General features: G+C 38.8%; 1 protein-coding gene across 1 annotated transcript in view; it reads right to left on the bottom strand.

Moving 5' to 3' along the window:
• Positions 1-11,027, bottom strand: part of ROCK2 (Rho associated coiled-coil containing protein kinase 2) — a 120,489-nt gene extending 109,462 nt beyond the window's left edge. The window contains exon 1 of the mRNA XM_072938206.1: positions 10,754-11,027. Coding sequence (XP_072794307.1) covers positions 10,754-10,894 — 141 coding nt within the window. The 5' untranslated portion in view covers positions 10,895-11,027. The remainder of the gene's footprint in view (positions 1-10,753) is intronic.
• Positions 11,028-13,870: the final 2,843 nt, after the last annotated feature.

Genomic DNA, 13,870 nt, shown 5'->3' with positions numbered 1-13,870 from the left:
TCTAGGACAGTAAGTCTCTGTAGACTATATTTCCCACAGAAGTGTAAGATGCAATAAAAAACTTCTACATTGCAATTTTATATTATGTATCCTGTATCACAATTTTTTTTTCATTTCTATTTGGTGTATCTTGTCTGATTCTCTCATCAGAAAAGCTCAGCAAACTAAATTTTATTCTAAAATAAGAAAAAGAACAGCCTTGGTCTAATTCCTATGGAGCGTTAAAAAAAAGATAAAAAATGTGATGACTCTTGCTATTTCAGAAAATCTGGCATCTCTCCATATGCCAGACTTTTCCACATATACAATTCTGGGTGCCAAAGATCTCAATTATTTATTTTTGGTTTTTCCAATTAGTCAGTGTAAGAAACAACACCTACAGTGTTTCTCAAACTTCAACCTGCAGATTGACCTGAAGTGCTTATTTAAATGCAAATTTATGGCTCCACTACAGACCATCTGAATCAGAAGATCTGACACCATTTCCACCAAGCACCCCAGATGTGATTCTGGCTTCCATCAGATAATCTAACTTGCTGGCTTCATCTGAGCCCCTGCAAACCACAAAAATAAAGGAAGGGGGAAAATTATCCTTTTCTCAGATACATTTTGGACTCAACGGTCCCTCTGCCAATCTTGAATTACAATATTGCACCTCTCAGCTCTGGTTCCCACACCTTCCTGCACTTGAGAATCAGCTGCAGAATGTCTAAAACTCCTGATTTCCCAGGTCACACCCCATACCAATTATATTAGAATGTCTGAGAGTGGAATCCAGCCATCGATATTTCTAAAAATCTCCAGTTGAGCCCTATGTACAGCAAGGTTTGGAAATCACTGCCTTAACTATTGACTTCAGCAGATACAGATTAGAAAAATCTTAACTCAAATGACCTCTGAGAGGCAAAACCTAAGTTATACTCGTATTACGTTTTTAAATTTCCAGATATATATATTCTTTTCCTTTTTATTTTAATCCAGTAGAGAAATTTTTTCAGTGCATTTACTATATTAAAGCTTAAGGTTACCTTTTTCAAAGAACATAACACACACACAAAAATTGTTTCATGTTGAATGCAACCTATATGGGATCATAACATGTATCTAAAATTCAGGGAAAAAATTCATCATTTCACTTGCACATTAATTTCAGTCATTATATTTTGGGAAATATAATAGTGGAGAAGCCAATACAAAAGTTCAGACTTCATGTATTAGATATTTAAAAACAACTTCAAGGGGGTGGGGAGTACATCTCAGTAGTAGAGCACATGTTTGGCGTGCACAGGTCTTGGGTTCACTCTCCAGTGCCTCCATTAAGGGGAAAGGAAGGGGAAAAAAAAGAAACTCCAAATATTCTGTTAACTCCAAACAAATTTTTCTAAATTTAGAATAGTTAGAATATTGTTATTAATATTAACATTACATTTTGCATTATCTCTTTCCCCAATTTCTGACTTGGTACTCTTATTTCCCCAAAAGAAAATCATAATTTTGGTATCTTTTTCTCTATTCTTTACTAATTTCCATGGATGCTGGTTATGTGACCTGTTAACAGCACTTGATGAAATCTAATGGTCCACAAAGAAGAAAATTTTAAATCTTGATTTCTTCATCAAAGGCAAACTAGTCAACCATAACACACCATTTTTAACATTCAACTTCAATCTGATTTTTATCCACTATGTAACACAATAAAATACAGTCATATTTATTCAATTTATAAAAAAGGCTAAAGTGCCAAAAACTGTAACTCAATAAGTTATCCCAAAAAGATGAAGCATTTTGAAAAATCGTACTAATGTTTAGACATTCAATACTTAAAATATTTTTGCAGTTTCAATGTAAAAAAAACACAATTCACTACATCTTGCAGGCCTCAAAGTTTATGACAACTGTGCTAGTGTACTTTCCTTTCAGAAAAATAGGTACCACTACAACCCCAAATTTTTTAAATTCATCTTTAATTTAGTAAAACATCTTAAACAGTAAAAGAACTATTTCCTAAATTTTTCCTTCACTGCTCAAAACAGTCACATGTGGTTATCTTTAATAAAAACTCAAAAAAATACAATCATCTAAACTAAAGCTAAAGGAAAAACTTCAGTTTTAATAAACATACTTTTAGCATGATTTCTAAAGGAATCATACTGAAATACAAGGCAAAACAGAGGGTCATATCCTGATACAGAAAGTACAAATAAGGCAGCATCTGAAAAGAACACTGTATTTTGGTTAAGTTCAAGAACTTTGCACACAATGTAATTCCCGCAAGACAATATCTAATGGCACCTGAGAACAAGAAGAGGCAACATTTGTATCTATATGCTAAATTCAGATGAGTACTCAAAAGTATAAGCCAAAAGCCAAGTGTAATACATAGTATTTTAAACACCAGAAGTTACTGATCTACCCTCATAGGAACCAAGTTACTAAATTAATACTAAGACTTGTTTCCTAATCCATTAGAGCAGAGAAGTATAAAGATAAATGACGGGTCAAGAAGAGAGAAATAAGTTTATAAGCTTACTCAACATGCTCAAAATAATCAAAAAAAGAAAGATGAGCACAGGCAGAATGGAGAAACGTTTAAAGGCCGTTGTTTAAATCAGAAGTACTTCAACTTTACCTAGAGCTTAGAAATAATCCAACTAGTAGTGACTCCACTGCCATTACAGGGAATACACAGCGCACCAATGCTCAGTCGTTACGTGGAAGAAAAAGGTACCATAACAAGGTTTAAAATTTAAAAAGCCTAGTAATAAACAGGCCTTTCAGGTGGAGATGCTAGTCAGTAGGATAATTCCACTTACAAAGGGGCTGTGATCTGTATTTATCTGTATTCTATTTTTAAACATTGTTATTGGCATACAAAATGAAACTACTTTTACTAGATCACACTCATGGTACATTAGTAAAAATCAAAAGAACAAGCAAAATTAACAAGCACATGAAATAGTGCTCAGCATCATCTGTCATTAGTAAAATGCACTACAATAGCTATAATCACAAAGACAGGCCATATCGAGTGTTCTCTGAGGATGGGGGGACAATTGAACCCTCATACACTGCTGGCTGGAATGTAAAATGGTACAGCCTCTTTGGAAAAGACTTTGTTCACTTCTTAAAACTTAAGCATAAGCTTACCATATGACCCAGCAATCCCACTCCTTGAAATCTAGCCAAGAGAAATAAAAACATTACAATGAATTCATAAACAAAATGTGGTACATCTATACAATGGAGTATTATTCAGCAATTTAAAAGAACAAGATATTGATATATGCTACAATACAGATGAACCTCAAAAACATTACGCTAAGGGTAAGAAGACAGAACAAACGGCCGTATATGATTCTACTTGTATGGAATTTTCAAAAAAGAAAAAATTATAAAACCAAAACAGAATGAGTGGTTGGCTGGGGCTGGCGCTAGGGCTAGTAATCAGAATGCTTCACAACATCTGAAAAGTTTTCAAAACAGTCATTCATAGTGACTTGTAATAAGAAACACCCCTGATTCCTGATCAAAATCTTCACGCCCTTTGGCTCTGTTTTTAATTTTGTTAACAAATATTGCCTTACTATGAATAACAGTCAATGTGCCATTTTAAGGAATTTAACCCTGCAAACACTCAGCATTTCATCTGATCTTACTCATGTAGCACTGTTTCAACACAGGCATCACCTAGGTACATAAGAAGGAACTGGATATGTTTAACCAGAGGAAAAGTTAGGGGGTATGTGGAACAGAAGACACATGATAAATGATAAAGGCTGTTCAGCCCACAAGAGCTATTTTTACTTCACCAAAAACACTAAATAAAACTAGCTTAAATCTTTTCCAAGACAAACTGATTCAGCACAATCCATAAATATTCAAACCACAATTCACTTTTCCTGCTTGACTTCCAATTAATTTTACCACCCAAACCCATCCTCTGCTTATACAGATGTTTATTTATCTTCCTTCCTATAGACAGACAAGAAGTAAGTGACAAGAACATATATCAAAATGTTTACATAGGGAATATATTAGTATCTCTTCAAGCAGGGATATAATTATACAGGTTATCACTCCTGTTACTTAAAAAAGAATTGTTAATTCATTCAGCAAACATTTACAGGACATAAGAGAAAGACAAAAAAGACCCAAGTCCTAAAAGAGCTTGTATTCTGTCTACTAAATAAACTAAAAAACCAAGAAGTACACAAGACAACATTTAGTTATCTTAAGAATTCCTCATCACAATCATCCAGGTGATTAAGATAATGCCAATCCTTCTCTGCTCTGTTTCTACCTTAAATAAAGTATTAGGAGGCCCTGCTATTCATTTCCATGGCATAAAAAACAATCCCAATTATGATGTGTTAGAAATTAATTCCAAGTCTGTAATCTCTTGAAAATAAAGAAAATTTCTATCAGATGCTTTATAACTAAAAGAGTCTGAAACTCTTTTGGAGAATAAAGGAAATTAGACAACAAGTTCCATTAAGTGATCAGTTAACTATAACCAAAAAAAGAAAAAATTATAAAGCACTTGAGATATCAGATACCTAAACAACTCATACCTTACCAAAGTGAAGCAACAAACCATATAATCATTCTTGGACTTAGAAATTTTCCCAAAAAGATTACCAATGATCAACCAAAATGAACCTCAATACTTCCTTTCTGTCCGTCTTTGTCTCTCTCATATATACAACACACACAGAAATGCTAACTATACTGATCCAAATGTTATCCAAAAAAGGTAAGTGAGGGTCATTTGGGACACTCAGCTGCAGAATTTACAAATATATCTCTATAATTTAGTCATACTTTAAAGGAAAATAAAAAAGTACAGATGACAGATAAGAGGAAAGGAAAATGACTCCAATCACGAATAAAGTGAGAAAAGACAGTTTGGTAGAGTCCCAAATGCCACCCATGATTTCCCATCAGTTTAAATATTAAGCTTTATATAAAAAGCTGCCTACCAATGGAAAATGTTATTTTGTGTTTTTTTCCCCAAAAGCTATATAGTAAGTCGCTCTGAGTCATCGACATTCTCTTCACCAGTAACCCTTATCACTAGCAGCTCATATATATATACACATATATATATGTGTGTGTGTATGTCTGTGTGTGTGTGTGTGTGTGTATACACATATATAAATAGGGGGTGGAGGCATTAGCACAGAACAGGATTTTAAGTATAGATTTGAGTTATAATTTCCATGAAGAAATTCAAGAAGCCCAAATGAAGAGCAAATCCATAATCATTACCCTCTTTTCCCCTAAGCACCACTCTCCAAATAGGAAGTTACATGACAATATGAAGATATAAACAGAGGCTCCCAAATACTCCAATAATTTTAACACTTAGACAAATCTCCTACTTCATACTTTGTACCCCTACTTCGTACTTTCCATCAGAATTCCAAATGGAATAAAAAAACATTAAAAATAAAACCATTAGAGAACTAATAGAAAATTCAGGTCTATGTCATAATCTTGATAATGAAAAATGTCCTAAGCATGACATCTAAGCCAGAAATCACTCTACAGTGAGAAGACTAATAAATTTGACTAAATAAAAGCTTCTATTATTCATTAAGTGTAAAAAAATGACAAAGCGCATATACAGTGTAATTTTACTTTTTACATTTTAATTTTTTAGACAAGTTTTTTTATAAAACTCAAAAACAATGCACTTTTCAAACAGGAAAGAAATCTGAACAGATGTTTCATAAAAGAAGATATATAAATTTGACACAACACTGTAAAATGATTATGAATCAATAAAAAATGTAAAAAAAAAAAGAAGATATATAAATTGCCAGTTAAGTGCACAAAAAAGTACATCATTAGTCATCAGGGAAATGCAAACTAAAATCACAAAATACCACTACTCACCCACAGAACAGCTAAAATTTAAAAGACTCAGTGTTGGGGAGGAACTGGAACTCTCATACACTGCTGTGGGAATGTAAAATGACCACTTTGTGAAAAGATCTGACAGTTTTTTAAAAACCAAACATATACCTACCCTATGATCTAGTAATTCCACTACTAGGTATTTACTGAAGAGAAATGAAAACATGTCCTCACAAAGACTTATTATAAGATTGTTCACAGAAAGCTTTATTAAGAGCCAAAGTATATCATACATAATAGACAAAAACTGAAAACAGCTCAGGCATCCATTAACAAAAGATGGCTCACAAATTGTGGTTTATACATATAATGGAATACAACTTAGCAATTAAAAAAGGGAACAAACTGCTGATACACATACAATAACATGGATCAATCTCAAAACTTATGCTGAACTAAAGAACCCAGATATAAAAGAATTTATGCTACACAGGATTCCATTTATATGAAATTCTAGAAGAGGCAAAAGTAACCTTTAGCATAAAAAAAAACTTTTTTTAAAGCATAACTGACTCCAAGAGAAGGGGTGTGGAAAATTTTAAACTTTATTTAGTACTCTGTTAAGCTGAACACAGCATTTCTTAAAGCCCATCAGTTCCACTCCTAGATATACATCCCAGCCTCCAGAAACTTCACATGGGCTCCAAGAATGATCACAACACTTCCCATGACAGCAAAAAAAAAAAAAAAAGAAAAAGAATCTAAATATCCATCAAGTAGACTGGAGCAATATATTGTAGTTTACAGTAGCAGCAAATATTAATAAAGCACAATGTGGGTGAATCTTAGAAACATAACTTTGAGTGAAAAAACATGTCACAAAAGAATATATAGAAATGTTAACCTACTAGAGTTAAAAAATACAAAACTAAAACAACATTGTTTAGGGATACATACAAATGTGGTAATTTATTAAATAAAGCAAGGAAATGATTTTTAAAAAAAAATGTTCCAGGTAGCAGATGGGAGAGGATGCAGGAAGAAAGAATTCAGCAGCAGCAACAGAACAGGTAACTTGAACAAGCTAGTGATCTATTCATTAACCTGAGCAGTGATTTCATGAATGTTTGTTTCCTTATGCTCCATAATTCATATTCACATGCTATACTCTCTTAGTATATTTCAAATATTTCATAATTCAAACTGGGAAAAGAGCTACCAGATCAGCACACAACCAAAACGACAACTCAGGCTTCAAGATAATTATCCACTATTTCTTTACAAGTATTTAAGGTGTACATAAATCTACATTTCTTTACTTAGTCTATGTTGGCCTTACCTTGGGGCAAGATGTTTCCAAATTCAGAATTGTTTTGGATTTTAGAATAGAAATAAAGTACAATGCTATATACAGTATAGTCCCAAAAACCCTCTTGGGAGTCTGGGGTAGCACCCTGAAATCAAACACATATTTTTCCAAGGAAAGCTATTATTACTTACACCAAAAGAGATAAATTGACTATAATATTGTAACATCAGATCAGGTCAGATGTTACATCAAGTAAGTTTTACCCAAAACTTGGTTTTCAGAACTCTGTGTATCAGAACTATGGTTGAGGGACTATGGACCTGTACTTTCAAAGGGGTTAACTTCACCTAAATAGTAAGTTCCATTCATTACTTTTTTTTTACCTCTCTAGCTAATTAATTTTCTTTAAAGATGTTCTGACCATCAAAATGGAAGTTTTAAAGTAATGCAATCCCATTTATGCTACAAATACTCAACCTTTATTTCACAAAAGAAAAACACATATAAAACTTCTCTAACTCAATTTTTATTCTGCTTCACTTCTGTATCTTTATAATATTCATGCTCGTTACATAGTGGGGAAAAAATGCACATACAATTTTATTTTAATTAGGCTAATAACCAGCACCAAACTGAAAGTCTAAGTACTATGATAAGAAATATTTTCATATAGTTTGCAGGCATAATAAAATCAATCAAATAACGCATTCTATATTCTAAGTCACTGAAAATCTTAAATTTTTAATCATCTTTCCCCAATTGATATCAGTCTTATAATAGAAAGGTTTATCCAAGCCTGAGCCCCTCAGGTTATTACAACCATTTACTCTTTCAAAAAATAAAACAAATCAAAATGCAAAAGCATAGACCTTTAGAAAAACATTTCTCCAACTTAACACTACAGGACAATTCTCTTTACTGTAAGACGTAAGAGTTGGGTAAGGAGTACGAGAAGCTAAGTCTTGACAACAAAACAGGGGTATTTACCCAAATGCTTTAAACACTGCAAAAGCATACTACTGAAGACCCTTTCCCAAAAAAAAAAAAAAAAAAAGATATTATAGAAGCAAAACTCTGTTTTTAAATAATACTAGGCAACTCACAATCTCCAACCACTAAAAGGATATATTCTCTTCAGATTAATTTTAAGGACCCACATAAAGCAATGAGCCTCTGCAGACAAAAAAGACAATTTAGTCTCTATACTGACAGTCTTGGAATCCAGCTCTATCTATGCCTGATGACTGCCAGCACTTTTCTGATGGCAAATCAAAAGATAATGCTATTCATTCAAAATTTCATAGCAAGAAATAGTTGCCAATAAAACCATTTTCCTTTTCAAAGGAAATTTAAAGCAATTACCTAAAAATATGCTAAATGCACACAGAAGCGAGCTAAATTTAATGAGCACTGCCATGTACCAAGAACCGAGTTAAGTACTTTACATGTTATCTCACATAACATTTTTTTCCTACAAATACTTTTTAACTTCTAGTCCTAGCCTACAGTAACTATTATACAGCAACTTCTGGTATATTTAATCTTCTTACTTTTGTCATCTTAGGCAGTATACAATTTTAAATGGTAAACTTTATGTTTATGTTACCACAATTTAAAAAATTAATTCATTCTACTACTTCATACAATGAAATAGGCATGATTTAACGTTAACTTACTATAACATGGTTTAAAAAAAATTTCAGCTTGTCAATTTGCAACAGAAGCACCAGCAATCTCAAAGAGTAAAGGACAACTTTTGGCCCGATAAGATTTACTGCAACTCAGAATTGTAATAGTTAATCAGCAAAAAACAGCAAAAGCAAAATCTTCAGCCAGCAGCATCTGATGTCAATTTTCATACCAGTAATATGTCACCTTGATGAAAGTGTAAACTGTCTTGGCTGTATTAGGCACTCAATAAATGAATGGACCAGACTGAGCATGTGTAATGCTTCCTTTTAAAAAATCTTCATTTTAATAATTTAGAAAATACTTTAACAAGAAAGAATGCATGATCATTACCATGCATAAATAGCTTAGGCTCAAGCTCATAATAACTCTAATAATTATGATTAACATCAGTAAAGACACAAGAGATGAAAGTGAAGTGTAAAAAATTTCTATCTGAGATTGAATATAAACCTGATAAATACTTGAGATTTGCTGTGCTATTTTTAACTGAACTTTCTGGCCTTAGGTCAAAGTTTTGCTAGCAAAATACCAAAGTGAAAATGCTGGGAGTGAAGCCCAGAGTCTCTGCTCTGGCCTAGGAAAAGCTATGCCCTTCATGCAACCCATCCTACCCCCAACTGAAGACTTCTAAACACTCTCCTGGGTGTCATGCTCCCGTGAAAACATACAAACAACACACTAATGTGAAACTCAGTGTAGGAAGATGTCAGACACATCTACAGTACATCACTACATTCTGTGCATCATACAGAAAAAGACACTCTTCAGTCAGTTCCTGTACTTTGGCCAAACAGCACTGAGTCACTCTGCAAATGATTCCAGAAACCTCAAAGGATAACCAACGGCTCCTGAAGAAAAGTCAGTCAGTTCACTGGAAAGAGAGGAGACAGTTTTTCTCATCATGTAGTCGGTCACTAGGTTTCTCCCAGAAGGGAGCAAACTGAACAGGAGTTTTGGTGGGGTATATCCAAAGGATCCAAGAATCAACTACCGAATTCTAATCGTTCCAGAATTAACTTAATATCCAGGGCTTCTTTTTCTCTTTCTCCTGCCCAGGGTAAAAACCCACACCTCCTTTTCCCATAAATGCATCTCTACTGCATACTAATCAAAGTGCCTGTGAAATACAAGTCTATGCTAACAAAAATAAGAAATAAACAAGCACACTACAATGCATTTCTAATTTGTAAATCATGTTCCTTTCTTAATCAAAGCCAACTAGCAGACTTTACATGGCTATTAATCTGGATTTCAAAGGCCATCTCAGGAAAAAGATACAATGAAAAGAAGAGGTTGATTCCACTCTACAATTCAGACTGATTCTTTAGCTCTGACGCAATAATCTCGGAAATTAAATTTTCAGAAATTAAAACGCACTAAATTGCAACTATTAATGTTCAAAGACAATTGAAAACAGGAAAGCCTTAGCCATGTTCCAACATTTCAGACTAAACGGAGAGAGGGAGGGCAATTCTTTGTCAGGTACCCAGGTGAGTACTCCCCACAGGGACTGCATCAAGTTTCTCTCTCGCTTGGACCCACGTCCAGACGCAGCATGACACTCTTTCAAGTGGGCTAGCCTGGTGTATGAAAGACAGCAGATCCCTACTCCCCAAACCGAGACGGCAGGAGGGAAGAAGAGGGGTGCTTCCTCCCCGCGCTCCAAGAAAGGGCAGCTGGGGATGACACCAGCTCCAGGAGGGAGAAGGGAAGACTCAAAGGTGGGTCTCTACTCCTGGAACTTAGTCGCAGAAATGTTTGGTCTCCGACCCGGGCCCCGGCTGCCGGAAGCTGGGCGGGGTGGGGCGAGGCCTCCCCCCACGGATGGGTGGGCAGACGCGGGATCTGCGGTGTGAGCGGTTAGCAAGGACGGCTCCCGGGCCGGCCACCTACCAGCAAGCTCTCCACGTTGATGGGTGAGCGAGGGTCTCGGATCAGCGCCTCCAGCTTCCTCTGGCGGCTCGTGCCCGAGCCGTCCCCCGACACGGCCTCGGGGGCGCCGGGCATTTTCCCCGTCGGCGGGGGCCGGCTCATGCCGTTGCCGCCGGGCCCGCACTCTCGCTCCCCGCGCTCCGGCCCGGCCGCCTCGGGGCCTAGCGCCGCCCCCGAACCGCCGGCTCCGGCCGGGACTCCGCCCGGGCCCACCGCCCGCCTCGAGCTCCGGCTTCGGGTCTCAGCGCCGGTCCGGGGCCTCGGGCTGTCTGAGAGGCTGGCCCGGAGCGGCGAGAAGCAGACGGCGTCCCCGCCCCTCAGTCAGATTCGCGCCGCCCGGTCCGCTCGTCCGCCGCGGGCTCCCTCAGGACTCCGAGGGTGGGAGCGGGGAAGTGGCGCCGCCACCGCCGGGCCCGGGCTGCCCCCTCCTCTGGGACTTCGGGAAGCTGAAGCCCAGGCGCGGACAACTACAGCCACCGCCAGCTCGCTCCCATGATCACCGACCGCCGCCTCAGTCCCACAAGCCTGAACCCCTCACACACTCCCGCGCGGCGCCCGTCTCCGGCCGCGCGCAGCCGCTACCCACAAGCCCCTCGGCCCGCAGCCGCCGGCGCGCCCCCGCTCGCCCCGCCCCGTGCGCGCCCCTGCTCGCCCCGCCCCGCGCGCGCCCCCGCCCCCGCATGTGGGCCTCCGCCTCCCCTCGCCCCTTTCCTCCTTTTTATTTTTTGCTTCCTCCTGTCTGCTCAGCTTCGCATTTCTCCTTTTTGAGCCTCCTTCTTTCCCCGCTCCCTCCTCCCTCTTTTTGAGTTCTCAGAGGGTAAATGGTCCGGCGCGCGGTCACCGCCTCACTTGACCCGCGAGCACCATCCAGCTCGGGGAGGGGAGGGCGCGCCTGGGGCTCGAGTCGGCCGGCGGCTCCGCTCCCGCCTGACCCTGCCGGGGCTGACGACCCCGCCGACTCGGAGGTCCACCCCCACCGCCCCATCCGGACGCGGCCGCGCCCGGCTGGCTGGGGCGGGAGGGGGGAGCTGGGGGGGGGGTCGGTCCGCGCCCCCCGCCCCCCGTCCTCCGTCCGGCCCCCGCTGACTCAGCGCGCAGCTATGCGGGCCTTGCATCACCCGCGCCGAAATAATAGCGACCGCCAGTCGCTGCCCTTGGCTGCAGAACTCTGCGCTTGCAAAGGGCCTGCCTGGGCCTCGAAGATTTTAGTGGAAAGACTGGAAGGGTGTGCCGTGGGAGTCGGAAATGCTGGAAGAGGGCAGGAGGTTGGAATCCTAGTCCTGGGGCAAGAGGGCCTGGAAGAGCTGGTTCTGCCTCCGAGGCAGAAGTCCTGGACTCCCGAAAACCTTTCTGCTCATCCCTAACAATTTCCTAGCTGGGCTACAGCACCAACCATGAAGAGAACAGGAAGGCGATAGAAAAAATGCTCTCTCTCCGCAGGCCTTCTCAAGGTCTTTGCCTTTTGAGGGGCAGAAGAGGGGCTGTTACAGGGTCTGCTCGTCCGCATTCCTGCCTCTCGCCAAGCCATTGGTCGAATCCACGCAGGGCGCAATCTGAAAAATATGTGCAAAGAGCTGTAAAACTGTTCATTGAGCCCCTATGACCCAGTAAACCCATTTAAGGAAATACATTTCTAAGGAAATGATCCAAAGGGGGAAGGGAGCGGGGGAAGGACTTGCATAAAGATGTTTATAGCAGGGCTATTCAGAATGTTCATAATGACCAAAACCTGGGAATGGACCCAATTGTCCAACAATTGGGGAATAATCCAAACAAGCCCTGTCACATTAACAGAAGGAATCCTGGCAGGTATGCAGGATTCATGTCAAGCATGTCAAATTTTGGCAAGTACATGAAAAGATGTATTGGAAATAAGGTTAAGTAAAAAAATACTTTGTACACAGTATCTAAAACTATGTAAAATGAGCAGCTGTAGGGACAGGAAAATATAGTTGTTTTTAAGTATATGAGATTTGTTTTCTCCTTAAAGATGCTTGAAAACATTAAAATTTCAAAAATAGAAAAACTTAGACGGTCCATTCCAAAAAGCTACAATCTGATACGCATTAAGTAGTAAAAATCTTAAGAAACTTTCCAGCTGGCATATCAGAGATAAGCCCATAGAAGGGCAGCCTAGTTTTAAAGGCCTAACCTCACAGAACTAGCATTTTAATTCAGTCAGTTTTCCAGGAACCTCATCTTTTGTTTTTTTGTTAAAGCCACCTTCACTGGGACTAGGCAGGAAGAGGTCCTGGAGGACCAATACAGCTTTTTCCTCTTGGATAATAACACTGACTCCTGATCAAAGGTCAGTCTTGTAAGTCTGAATGTTGAGTGACTCATTCATACCTCCACAGACCACACCAAGAGGACAGAATGAGCTCAACACTCCACCTGCTACTGCACTGGAGCAAAATAATGAGAGCATCTGTTAATACCAATCCTTTTCCCTGATGACAATATAATATGCAAAGTAAAAGGGACACCATGTGGTTCTCTGTTTCCAAATTAATTTTTCAATGACTGGCTGTATATTTTTATGGAGCTTGGTGGACTAACAGGAAGCCAAGTTCCCAAATACCAGACATGGAAGCTTTACTTAAAACATAACAATAATAATAATAATAATAGTAATAATAATACTCCTCAACTAGATACAGATAGTGGGCACCTTGTATGTATGGTTATTCACATAGACTAGAATGAGCCACAGTGTAGAAGACTTTTATCCAAGACTATACCATTGTCTATGTGGAAGAAAAAAAGACTAATCTCTTGATAGGAATTAAACCTTTTTTATTTCTTTTTGGTCAGTACAATAATTCTTATTTTACCAAAGTAGAGCACAAATATAATCTTATAAAAGTTCAAACAAGCCAGAAATGTATAAAACATAACCTTGAAAAATTACTCTCCCAAATCTCCCTACACACGCATTCTGTTACCATTCAAGGCCGTTGTCCATTCTCATACACATACACGTATGTATCTTTTTCCCACATACATGAATTATACAGTGTCACAAGGTTTTGCAACTGATTTTTTCCCCTTTAATAATATGTCTCAGAAACATCTCCA

The sequence above is a fragment of the Vicugna pacos genome, chromosome 15, assembly GCF_048564905.1.
Source record: "Vicugna pacos chromosome 15, VicPac4, whole genome shotgun sequence".
In the NCBI taxonomy this organism is placed as follows: Eukaryota; Metazoa; Chordata; class Mammalia; order Artiodactyla; family Camelidae; genus Vicugna; species Vicugna pacos.
The sequence above is the reverse complement of the archived record's forward strand: the minus strand, read 5'-3'. Positions and strand labels throughout refer to the sequence as shown.